Genomic DNA, 12,909 nt, shown 5'->3' with positions numbered 1-12,909 from the left:
ATTATGTCGATGCTAATCACCCAGGCAGATGTCATGATTCAAGAGTTATCCGTGAAAGTTCTCTCTGGAGATCATTTGACATTCTTGATCAACAGCCCTTCAAAGGTGCTGTACTCCTGGGAGATTCAGCCTACCCACTGCGTGAATGGCTAATGACCCCCTTCCCAGGAATTCCAGATGGTGCGAAAGAAAAGTACAATGATTCACACAGTGTCACCAGGAATGTGATAGAGAGAGCCTTTGGTGTTGTGAAGAAAAGGTTTTACTCTCTGGGTAATGGATTTCGATTGCACAACATGGAGGATGTGCCAAAGTTCATTATAGCAGCCTTTATTCTACACAACTTAGCCATTCAGTTTGGTGACTCTTGTGAATTTGATGATGACCTGTCTCCTCAACAGCAATCGTCACGTCGACCCAGGAAGCACCGGAAACGTAAGCGAAATCACCCAGTTATTCCTCCAGCAGAGCAAACATTGGATGGTACCTTGAGAGAAGAGAATGAAAGCCAAACATACACCGACAAAAAACTATTCTTGGTATTAGAAAAAGAGAGCAACTTTTGACCTTCTTTAATGAATAGAAGATGTTTCTGTTTCGCCCATTTTAATGATGCTAAAGGATATGTTAGACTTTGTGGTGCATGTAAAATTTTTCCTATTTGATGCCAATACTGCATTGCTAAAATGATATAGGCAGAGTTTTAAGTAAAGAAGCTGCTATGTTAAAACCTACAAAATGACACTTAGAACTACCAAGTCTATATTTGGATAGTACAGAAAGCAGAAGACTGACAATAGGTTTTGAAATATTTGTTTATTTATTTATTTGACACCCTTTTTTCTCATAAGCAAATTGATTCGGAAGTTATTGAAAGCATTTATATATAGATTAATACCAATTGTAAAAAATTAAGACTAAGCAGAAGACAAAGGATTTTAATATAAATTCAAAATTTTGTAAACATGCAAAGCAAAATGATAATGTAAAATAGTTTTTGTTAAGGTACTTAAAAATCCATTTTTGTACTAAATTGGAGAAAATTTTCAATGTATTTTGCACATTTTAAAATAAAGGAGACATTGCTTTTAAAAAATATGACTTTTTATTTCAAAAACTTTTCTTTGATGGAAAGACAGAATTAGTTTAGATAATTTGAAAATTCACAAAGTTTTAGTTTTGAAAAACATCTAAAATATCCAAAAAAACTGACATATTTTAATGACTGAGGTTAACTTTGAAAATGGCAAAGGTCAATTAGTCATTTCTTCAACCTTTTAACTTTTTTCTTTGCTTTTTTCTTACGTTTACTCAACCTTGCTAGGTAAATTTCTCTACCATGATTGTTATTTTGCAAGAATTTATGGAGGAAGAAAATGAGGGCAAGTCTCTGGGGGTCCAAACCATTAGGGGACAATACAGGTGTACTTGAGTGGTATTCTAGGCCTGAATTTTCAATTAGGAGGCTCCCATGTGGCAAGTAAAACCCTACTCCTTGATGATGAGACCCCTTAAGTCTGTATTGGGGTAGTACATGAAGTTGGGGAGTGGTAAGAGGATCTTTTAGAAAAGTTACAAGGGCAACACAGCCATAATGAACATCATGTCTATCCTTATGCACATGTGCAGTGTAATCACTAGCCAAAATCATGCCAGAGAAAACATTTTGGGCTTCACACCCTAGACGACAGGTGTTAGGTTTTACAGCAGTCATTTTATCAAAGCAAAATGGGACAGCTTTTTGAAGATGGAGGGAAATGAGGTCGGCAAGGTTATCAGAAATTTGAAGCAAAAGAGATGGATTGCCACCAGTGAGAAGTGGGAAAAGGCTAACTCGGTCATTCATGGGTTTACTAGCATTCTTACAGATATCGCCAGCTCTATACATGTCTTTTGTGCAGCCAACTGTGTAAGAAAATGATCGATTTGGGCCCTCTGGGCCCTGGCAACTGCAATTTTGCCCTTCAACTTCAATTCCCCTTGATCTGGAAGGGCAAAATGGGAGTACATGGGTGGCTAAGGCATTTCGTAAGTTAGATGCTTCGGAAGAAGTCAAGAAATCCTAAATTATTATTGAAACAACAATGAAATAGTGTTTTTGACAGCTTAGGGGATTTGTTATTAGACAATAATTAAATTTTATGTATAAAAATTTTGGGAAAATCTGCATTTATTATCTGGAAGTTTGGGTTATTTTTGCTCAAAGACAAAAAAACATTTTTGTACCAATAAGTTGGACAGTTCTATTTATAAACAAATTTTTAAAAATAAAATATCAGCACTTTAAAGCTGATACATCCAAAAAGTTGTACCATTTTATGTAAAAATAAAATAAAATTCGAATTTGCAATTTTATTTGTAACTTTAGAGCAAAAATGCATAAAATATCGAAGAAAGAGCTTTTTAAGACTGAAAAAAAAGTATAAAAAAGCATTTATGCTATCTTGACTCATGTAAAAGTTATTGCAACATAAAGTTTAGCAAAGAAATTTTACAATTTTATTTTCTGATTTAGGAGTAGAATTTAACAATTAATTCTCATTGGTAAATTATGAATCCCCTAGGAAGTCAATACTTGAAAGCTTTTACATTTGAAATTGTAAATCATTGATCTCATAGGGCCCAACAAAAATCTCTCTGCAGCCCATCTTTGGATGGTAGATCACTGATTGTGAACCTGTGCTCTATTTAATGGATAATTCAATGTAATATTTTAGGTTTTATTTCATACTTTCATAAGAACATACAGCAAATTTGACAAATTTTCAATTTCAAAATTAGATTGACAGAAATAGTTCAGTTTAATGCATCACTTTATGAGAATCTTCACTAGATTAAAAAAAAAGAATTTATAAAGTTGCTTGGAGAAATTAAGTAACTCTTGAGTCTTGGCTTGCAGGTTTCACTCTTCTATGACAATACATATTTGCATTTCGTTTAGGAATTAGTTTCTTTGACTCTTTCTAAAGTTGAAATGAAGCTGACTGGAACTGAAGAACTTAGAGGGAATCAAAGCTTGAACAATGTTCGCTGAAAAATTAAAAAAAAAATGACACAAAGAAGAATGAGTATAGTTAGTAAGATGAAGGTCCAGATAGAGCTGTTTGCTTAAATTTAAAAGGGCCAATGTGAGGCACTAGACCTTGAACACATGTCCATGTGAGGACCCTGGTCCTTGCCATTGCAAGAAACCATGTAGCAGTATGGTATTTTTTTACAAAAAATGATTTTGGTGTGTCATCAGTTGAGTACAAAACAAAGAAAACTATGAACACTAAAATATATCATGATTTGTTGTTGTGAAGAAGGAAGATCTGTAATTGTTTTAAATTTAAATTACATTTGCTTCGACTCAGGAGAAACAGTGAGTGTTTTTAGTACTAAAATGCAAACCATTTTAGTACTAAAAAACTCACTGTTTCTCCTGAGCCTCTGTCTTGAACATGAAGGACAACATCTCCAGAAAGGGAAAAGGTGGCTCTTCGAAAAAATTCAGCTCTTGCTGTAGCTTCTTCAGCCCTCATGTTGGCCTCATTCACTTGAGCCTTGATGAGCTCCACCTTTGCCTCATAGAGTTCAGCTTCAGCTCTCATCAGTCTAAGCCTGGCAGGTCCTTCTTCAAGCTCATATTGTGCTTTCTTCAGTTTGACTTCTTTGTAGCCATTCTCAAACCAAAGAGGAGTGCTTCCAGCTGACTTTTGTTTCTTCCGTTGAGGTTGGTTTTCATCCTGACCCACTGAAAATAAGAAAGTTTTGAGTTGCACCGATCCTGTGATAGTTTGATGAACTGTAATCTTTTACTTATTAAAATAAAATATAGACTTTCTCCTTTTGTCTTCAAATCATGAATGTAACAAATTGTTCTACACAATAGAAATGTTAGACATTCTTTTGAGATTTTATGTCAGATTTGGAAGCATTAAAATTCATACTCATGAGGAAGGTTTGATCTATTTTAGACTAAATCACATGGATTTATTTAAAGTTCTTTTACCTGCTGTCCTGTTAACTTCAAAAGGCTGTTCCTGAGGATCAAAGAAAGCTCTTGAGACACTGGGCACTGGTGATGATGACCTAACATTTCGGTTTCCAACTGGCAAGAGAGGAGCACGAAAAACACTATCTAAAAGTTGTAAAAAGGAAAGGTATTTTAGTTTCCTAGGTTTAGCTTCTGTGAATAAATTCTTGTTTTACACAAAGTTGTTGATATTAAAGACAAAAACATGTCTGCATTGCTATGAACATATAATTGGCATTTACTAATATTACAAATGAATGCACTACTGTTTAAAAATCTTCAAATAGTTCCTTTTGTTCAGTTACTTTTGAGAAAACAATAGAACTAATTGCCCATAAAATATTTTTTTACCTGTGATACTCAATGTACTGGTGTCCAAGTCAGGAAGTTGAGGTGGATCATTCTCTGCACTTGGCATCACTGGGAGGTCATTGGGCTGGTTTAGTCCTTTGACAACTGCTGAATCTCTTCCAATGATGTCAAGGACCATATTATCAACAGGAGTTAGGGACAACGCAGAAGCTCCAGTCTGCCTAGCAGCAGTCAACTTGTTGATTGCAGTTCGCCGCATTCCATCCCAGACACTCTATAATCAGATTAGTACCATTAATGCAGTACCTTAATTGAACCTTAGAGTACGCATTACTCTTTGGAGTGTTAAACAAAGAGTGAGATCTAAGCCAAATGGGCAAATAGTATGGCTAATATGGCTAAAAATACCTAAAATGCGCTATAAGAATTTGGTTTCATTTCATTGCCCAGTACCTGCATGTTTACATATTTATGGCTTCTAATCTGTTAAAATCTATTCAATTGTGCTTGTTAAGTACTTGCTGTGATTACAGTGCCACAAAATGGCAAATGAAAATTAATGTAAGGTAAAATCAATTTCTTCACAAAAATATACTTACAGTTCGCAGATGATCTTCACTTTTAAGAGGGATTCCCTTTGTCAAGCACTGGTTGTAGATATCCTTCCATGCTAGGGCTTTTGACTTCTTGGTAATGCCTTTTTCCTTGTCAAAAGGCAACAAAATTTGGTCCTTCTTAAGCTTAATCAGCTCAGCAATGTCTTCCTTCTGTTCTAGTGTAATCTGCACCATTTTGATCAATTTGAACTCAAACTTTTACTTCCTTTTTTATTTTAGCTTTTTAAACTTTTCTTTTGTTTACATAAAGAACCAATGGTTTCTATTAGAGACTGGCCAACCGTCCTATGTGATCATTTTATTCGTTAATATCGATTATTTCGATTAATGATCAAAAAAAAACCAAACGATTAAAAAGTTAATTAGAGCGAGTTTTCTATAAACGATCGCGGGACAATAGAGCGTCTAAATGATTAAAACGATTAATATTCATGAAATTTGATTTTTAATCGATTTGATTTTTTTAATTAAGGTAGCTGCAATAACTCGATTAAATTATTGTTCAGTTTACTTTTGAGGATGTCCCTGCTGAGAGTTTGAATGATATTTTAGACTCTGAACCTTCTTCTGCCACAAATTCTGACTCAACCAATCCCGGAAGAAGCTCAGATTTAAATGAACTTGAAGATAATGCTTTGGCAGAGCAGCCAACACGACAGCCTTCAAAAAAGAGGAAAAATTCCTAAATCATCTGAAGCCTTGCCTCTTAAACAAACCAACAAAAATAGCTAAACTAATTGAGAGACTTTTTGTTTGCCATCTTTTAATGTGTTCGTGATTTTTGTACAATAAATGTTAAAACAAAAATGTGTTTCATTGTGTTTTTCATTTTATGTATTTCTCTTAAAATAAAAAAAAATATTTTATCGAGTTTTTTATGAACAAGGAGTATTAGAAATTTAAAAAATCTAACTAGATTTAAAATGAATAAAATGACTAATTGTTAGACAATTTGATTAAAATGATTAATAGTTTACTCGAAACTGACTAAAACGGTCACACAACTTTAATCGAATTAATCATTAATTTTTTAATTTGGTTAGTCATTAATCGATAATCGAAAATCGCGGTTGTCCGCTCTCTAGTTTCTATTTTTAAATTTGTAGATTTCTATGGCTCAAAATTTCCATTGCTTCGGCCGAAAATGTTCCAGTGTAAAAAAAAAGTTTTATAACATGTATATTTTTTTCCTAGAGCCGTAAGCCGGATTCCGGCTTACGGCTCTAAATACGGCGAAATGGTTTCGGCTGTAGTTTACAGCTGTAGAGTTTTTATAACATTGTGCCTTAGTTTAATGATTTGAGGACCATAGGTAGCAATTCACGTCAAATAATAATTTTAGTGAGATATGTTTGAGAGTTTTGATACTTCAATCTCTTATTTATTAGTTTTTCGGCAAATTTTCAAATATTTCATTGGCAATTTTGTAGTTCAAAGATTAGCGCCTTACTTCTTGAGCAACCTTTACAGGTAATCAATTAAATTGTAAAAATGCCAATGAAAATTTTAAAAATTTGAACAGTTTCTTTTTCGGTTGAAAAATAGAACAGGACAAAAGTTGGTCACAACATTCATATGGTTCGAGACTGTCAACAGTTGAATGGGAAAATCCTTCTAAGTCTTTCGCAATCCCAAAAATTTGAAAAGAACTAACAGATTTATCATGATTTGTTTTTTTTTTTTTTTGTATCTCAAATCAATAAAACTCATAAAAAAGAAGGAAAGTATTTTTTGCAATACTCAAAAATTCCATCAGTATTACGTATATTACGTATAGGACCTTATTGGGGACAGACAAATTCCAAATGTACATTCATTTTTCTTTGTTGAGTCCAGTGATGTAGAATCTCAGCTTTTAGTGATAAAACAACAGTCTTGATTGGAAATATCTCCCGTCCAAACTTGCTGATCTGCACTTCATAACACAAATAGTTTTGAATGAATTAACAGGAAATTTGGATTCCCAAGCACAATGAAGAAGTTTTAAGTTCAAGACTAAGGCAGTGGAATCTCCTGTCAAGTGATGTTCGTTCGTATCTCATATATTCGTTTGTTGGGTGGTTAAATAGTTATCCTGTTTATACTTTACGTTGGAATTATCTTCCTTGAATTAAATATTTCTCTTCGTTATTTTTTAGAGGGAATGTTGCAAAAATTATAAAGTAGTGTAATTTAAACAGAACTAGATGTTTTAAGAGCTTATAAATATTTTTGAAAACAGTTCTAGTTATTAAAAAAATAATAATAATAATAAAAATAAAAAAGTAACAATTCAATCGCATACTTACGCTCATTTATAAACGATTGTTGTCAGTTGCTGGTACGTGTCTTCTGTTAATGATAACTATATCTTTAACTCTCCAGATTTAAATGGTAAAGCCGTATGTCCTTAAAATTTTTTATCAATGAAAATATATCACATAGCTGGCTACAATGGTTATTTATCCCAAAAATTTCCACTCAATTGTAGGAAAGTTAAAAGATTTTTGACAATGCCCCCCCCCCTCCCCCAAACATCCCCAAAAATTTCACCATGAAGCGGTTTTTTATTTTAGAGGATGGTCCATCATTCTAAAACTTTTTTCAAGTTTGATCTGGTTACAAAAGCCTTACAAAAATGTTCATTGATGTTGAAATGTATAAGAAATACCTTTAATGTTTTTTTAAGAGAGAGACTGATTGTGACGCTGGTTTTACTGTGATAAATTTTATCAGTTATAAAAGCAGTCACAATCGTGAAGTATTTGGCATAAACTGCGACAGTGAAATTGTTATTTGGATTTGTTCCCAATAAACATTTTGAAAATGTATTTGATGTGCACAGCTATAGTTTTTGTTAAAGCCAAAGTGTATTAGTATATACTTGTGAATTACCTAATCCAGTACAGCCATCCGGTGTGATTGTGAACTACTAAATAAAGTAAAAAATTTTTTGGAGAGTCAGAATCCTTAAAACTTTTATTTTCAGCTCCTTTTCAAGTTTCTACTACACAACAATATTTGGGTTAAAACGTATATTAAATGAGCGCTAATTATTTATTGTAAAACCGTTATAATTTCAAAGTGTCTACCCGAGATGTGATTTTTATCAGAGTTGTCTGGAACTTACCAGCCCAAGCCAAACATTTAGCGCTTTATCTGGTATTTACTATGGCAGGTCATCATCTTGCTATTTTACAACAATTGTATTATTGCAGGATAAAGGTATTTAGATTTAAATTTGTTCATTATTGTTAATAGCATTATGTTAGTAGTAAACAGAGATTTGCAAAAGTTTAGATCATTTTTGAAAATTAAAAAATTTAATTAAAAGAGTATAATAAAACTTATATCTACTTTTTGATATCGCTGTGGTTGATGTATTTTATCTATCAGTATCATAGAGATTAGTAGTATTTTAGATATTTTATTGAATTTGTTTGTTTCAGCTATTGATTAACAAACTTGTATTATTCAGACATCTTGTGCTACTAGAAGCCAAACTAAGCATGCAGATTTTTATTATCCAGATGATCAATTTACAAATCAAAATCATACCTGTTTAAACATTGTAAAGTGCTATTTGGTTCACTTACACGATGATGAGTAGTTGTCTGAAACACATGATCGAGCAAAAATTGTTACTAATCAAGTGCAAGAGATCTATGATAAAGCATGCGTTCTACCAATTAATCTTAGCAGAATTTTGGTTTGAGAAAAGAGACATATCTCATTTATGTGTGACCCTGTTAAATGACTATTTAAAAAAGAGCATCTGCTTCATTTAAAAGTAAAGGTCAATCATTTTAAAAGTTGTTTGATGTATTCACTTTCAATTGCTTTAGTGAAGGAATTTCTGACAGAAATTAGTGTGAGTGCAAATTGATATATAAAATATTTGCTTGAAATGTTGGTCAGTTAATTGCAGCTAATTTTAAAAAAATGGTTAGAGGTACCAAATAAAACTATTTTGACACATATAGATTTAAGCTAAATTATAAGTTTTAAGCTGTAGGTTTAAGCTAAATTATATTTACATAAATTCTCTTACAGTATTTTACATGTACGTGTATATCATATACATGTACATTATATAGCAGAAAAAAATACATTTATTATACATGTGATTGATTTCAATATTTTAAGACTGTAGCTGCAAAATCATTTGCGACAAGGCTTCGTGCATGCATGTATAGATCCTTATTAGTACATTACTTGTCATTTAAATTAGATACAAGGTACCTGATTAAATAACAAATAGCATGGTTAAGAATATGCTACTATGATTATGAAAATTAAACCCCATGGTGTAATTATTAGGACCCATTGCACAGCCATTGGGACCCATGGAAAAACAATTAAAACCCATGGCCTAATAATTGGGTGCACAAGAGGGAACAATCAAGACCTATGGAGTAACTCATAGCGCAACCATGAAACCTATGGTGTGCAATATGACCTATGAAAAACCAAGGGGTCCCATAGATTTCTATGAGTTTTCAATGGAATTCTAAAGGTTACTTATTAAATTCTTATGGAGTACTTCCGTAAGATACAACATCTTGCGATGGAAAGCTTGCGAGGAAAAAAAAAATAAATGTAATAAATTCAAGAACGCTCAACCAGAAATATATTTTAGGACTAATTTAGGTTTATGGCTAAAACTGTTGTATGACCGGAATGTTTTAAAATGGACCAAAGCTCGTGTTGTATGACCAGAATGTTTTAAAATGGACCAAACCTCATTTTTACTGTTCTTAAAACTTAATGTGAGCTGCAAGTTTTGTTTGTGGGAGGAAAAAAAAATGGAAAACACACATTATAACTTTAGTTTGATAAAAGTGTATTAAGTATATTGAGAGGTAAGTATTTTTAGCAAATAAATAAATAGGTAGTGAGCCGCATTTTGATATTAGGGAGGTGAATTGAGGGGACGAGTTGGGTTTGGTTGGTACAAATTTCCATCCTTCCTTTATTACCGTAGCTTTTCATGATGGAGCTGCATGGAGAAATTACAATGGATTTTTACACCTTCTTAGTGAACTTCCCTTCCAGATTTAAGAAAATTTTACAACTAAAAAATTTATTAATTATTTTGCTCCATTATTCTAAATGTTCTTGGTTTTAAATTTACATTATTTTTTACCTTTTTCACTTATTTTCTGTAAAAATTTTTGTAACAAGTATGATGTATACTTGATATTCACGAGTCGATTCACAGCTTTTAGTACAAGTGGTTGCACCCCCAAAACCACGCGAAAGTAAGAGGCTCTATAATTTTTTTACTGGTTTTGAAAGATATTCCTCAATTGAGTTCTTCTTGCATATGTATGTTCTTTTGCTAAACTGTTGAAGTTGACCAAATTTGTCATCCCAAAAGCCACGTGAACTAAATGGTCCGTAATTTCTGAACGGTTTAGAAATCAAATCTGATTTCTGAACGATTTATAAATCAGACGTAATTTTTTACAGAATTTAGTTATAATATACTTCTCTTAGGATGTTTCAATGCTACCTTAAAGTTTGTGTAAGACTTCAATGTATCACAAATATCACGTCTTGTGAACCCTAAAAACCACGTAAGTTTTTTAGAGATATTCAATTAAACTTAAAAAATGAATAAAAAGTTTATAGAGTTGTTTTCTGGATGGTTTCTGTTTGTCATCAAGCAACGTGGAAAACATCAAGCAACGTCGAAAACATTTCCCATTAATAAAAGACCAAGAAACAAGAAACCGAAGCTTAGATAAGAAAATGGTATCAATAATCAAGAATGATAAAAAGTTTGATAGGGAGAAAGCATCCATGTTTACAGAATTCAACTCAGTAAACATTTATGCTGGTACTTGCCAGAATATGGGAAAGGTGAACAACAAAAGATCGATTAACTAATGTAGCAAGGCAGGTAGGTAACTAATGATACTTTGAGGATAGAGTTTATGCAACAAGACATGTTCAAACCAACTGAGTATAAAACAGTGTATAAAACAGGAAGCGTTGTCATGTCAGAGCCAACAGATGCACCAGTACCTGATTCATCAAAATCAAAAAATGAAGTAGGTACTGCCACAAGTTCCAACAAACTCTCGCAACAAGCTATTAGAATTATAGATGAGCTCAATGAAAAAAAGCATCATTTTAACTAAAATACCTGATTTCACGAACGTGTAAAAAGTCAAACCAAAGCTTGCCAAAAGAAAACGTCAGACTCACCCAAATACATGTACAGTGAAAGCCAAAAATGTGATAAATATTGTAAATGATATATTGAAGAAAAGGGAAAAACCACCTAAATAAGACAAATACAAAAGAAAGAAAAGAATTCCAAACAAAACAAAGAATCCTTCTATGTAAACTAATGTGTGTTTGCAAAAATAATCAGAAATGTGATGCAGTTGGATACAAGCAACAACCTGCCTGTCTTCAAGTTATAAAATCTGTATGTAGTAAATCTACGTGTAAGGTTTACTTTAGAAAGTCTACGATGATCTTGCCTGCATTAATGGCTGCACGATATCTGTTTTCCATAGAAGAAAGCGATTTTAACATTGAATGTTTCCCAATTAAGGATGTTGTTGAACATTTAAAATTGTTAAGATCACAAAGAAAAACGACATCATTTAATGCATATGCATTATAGCGTTTTTACTCATGTTTTTAGTGTTCATTCCTGGTCATATTTATCGAATTTTCTTTTATTTTTCTTAAAATGTACCCCAAAAACACACCTAGACAATTACTTTTTGAATACCAGAAAATAATTTTAAGAGTATACAACATGTTAATGATTTTCGTTTAGTACTTGTGTTAATTTACTATAAGCATTCTTATTTAGGATTAAATTTCCAAGAAATTAAAATTTTGAAAGTCAAAGTTTTTGTCCTTCTTAAGCTGTGTTTATTTTTCACAGTAATCAAAGTGTCGGTTTTGAAAATTTTCTATTTTTTCAAATCTCTTGAGATTTGAATTAAACCAATAAACAGCTATTTTGACACATTCACTTCGTCTATTATACTTTCTGGCCGTTTGGTTTTTGGGTGCATCCTGCTGTAAATTGATTTTATCAGTTAATTCATTCTGCATATGAAGGATCTTGGTATGATATAATCTATCATCAGTTTTTCTTTCTTAAAGAAATGTTTCAAATAAAAATACTATGATTATAATCATTATTTTCAATTATTATCAATAATTATTGATAAACTGTAATTTTCACGTGCTTTCCGTAAAGACTATCGCAAATTAGAACAATAGGTTAGTAATTTTTCTGTTATCAAACTTTCAATTTAAATTGTTGCACTGAAACGAAAGTTTGATAATATCTCAGAAATAAAAGTAAACTCTTCTAAAGAGACGTTTTCGATCTCTCAACTAAAGGTCTGCGTATCGTTATTATTTTGAACCGATAACGGTATGAAACGATAACGATATCAAACGATATGAGTTTGCCTATGAAACGATAATATCGGTTTAGTTATCGTTTGAACCGATCACCAAACGATAACTTATCGGTTGAAACGATATTATTGGCTTTTTTTATCGGTTTATCGGAATACATAAAAATAACGAGAATATCGATATTTATCGGTATAATAACGATATTTTTTACAATATTCCAATTTTTTTTTTAAAATGCCAAATTTTAGTTCAAATATATAATAAATCTTCAAGTCGAGTCAAGATGTCCTTTTCCCTATCTTTACCGGTTTTACAAGTTAATCCTTCCCAATTGTATATATTATCTAGATGTCTAACTTCACAAAAATTCTGTAAAGAAAAAGTGAAGCAACACTGTTCTCCAAAATGAACCCCAGATTAAAACTCTACCCACTCCTGATTTTTTTACATTTAATCAATCATATGCATTAGTTAACACAATATATGTTGTCAAAAAAATCTTAACTAAGTGCTAAATATATATACTTCCAAAATTAAAACGCATAATTCTTGGCTTTTTTTCTTCCAAAGTTTTAATAAAGTAAG

At 32.1% G+C, this 12,909-nt stretch overlaps 1 protein-coding gene across 1 annotated transcript; it reads right to left on the bottom strand.

The window, feature by feature from the left end:
• Nucleotides 1–1,261: 1,261 nt before the first annotated feature.
• LOC149885971 (uncharacterized) lies at nt 1,262–5,508 on the bottom strand. Its single transcript, XM_090094301.1, has 5 exons — nt 4,930–5,508; nt 4,370–4,604; nt 3,995–4,123; nt 3,417–3,736; nt 1,262–2,062 (listed from the first exon to the last, which is right to left on the bottom strand). The coding sequence occupies exons 1-5, from the start codon at nt 5,119–5,121 to the stop codon at nt 1,262–1,264; spliced, it is 1,677 nt and encodes a 558-aa protein (XP_089950427.1). The 5' UTR covers nt 5,122–5,508.
• Between the last annotated feature and the right edge of the window lie 7,401 nt (nt 5,509–12,909).

Source organism: Hydra viridissima, unplaced genomic scaffold, assembly GCF_058129835.1.
Source record: "Hydra viridissima isolate aposymbiotic clone 2 unplaced genomic scaffold, HvirCarnegie_v1 scaffold_7, whole genome shotgun sequence".
Lineage (NCBI taxonomy): Eukaryota > Metazoa > Cnidaria > Hydrozoa > Anthoathecata > Hydridae > Hydra > Hydra viridissima.
Note: the sequence above shows the minus strand (reverse complement) of the source record. Positions and strands in the feature narration are given on the sequence as shown.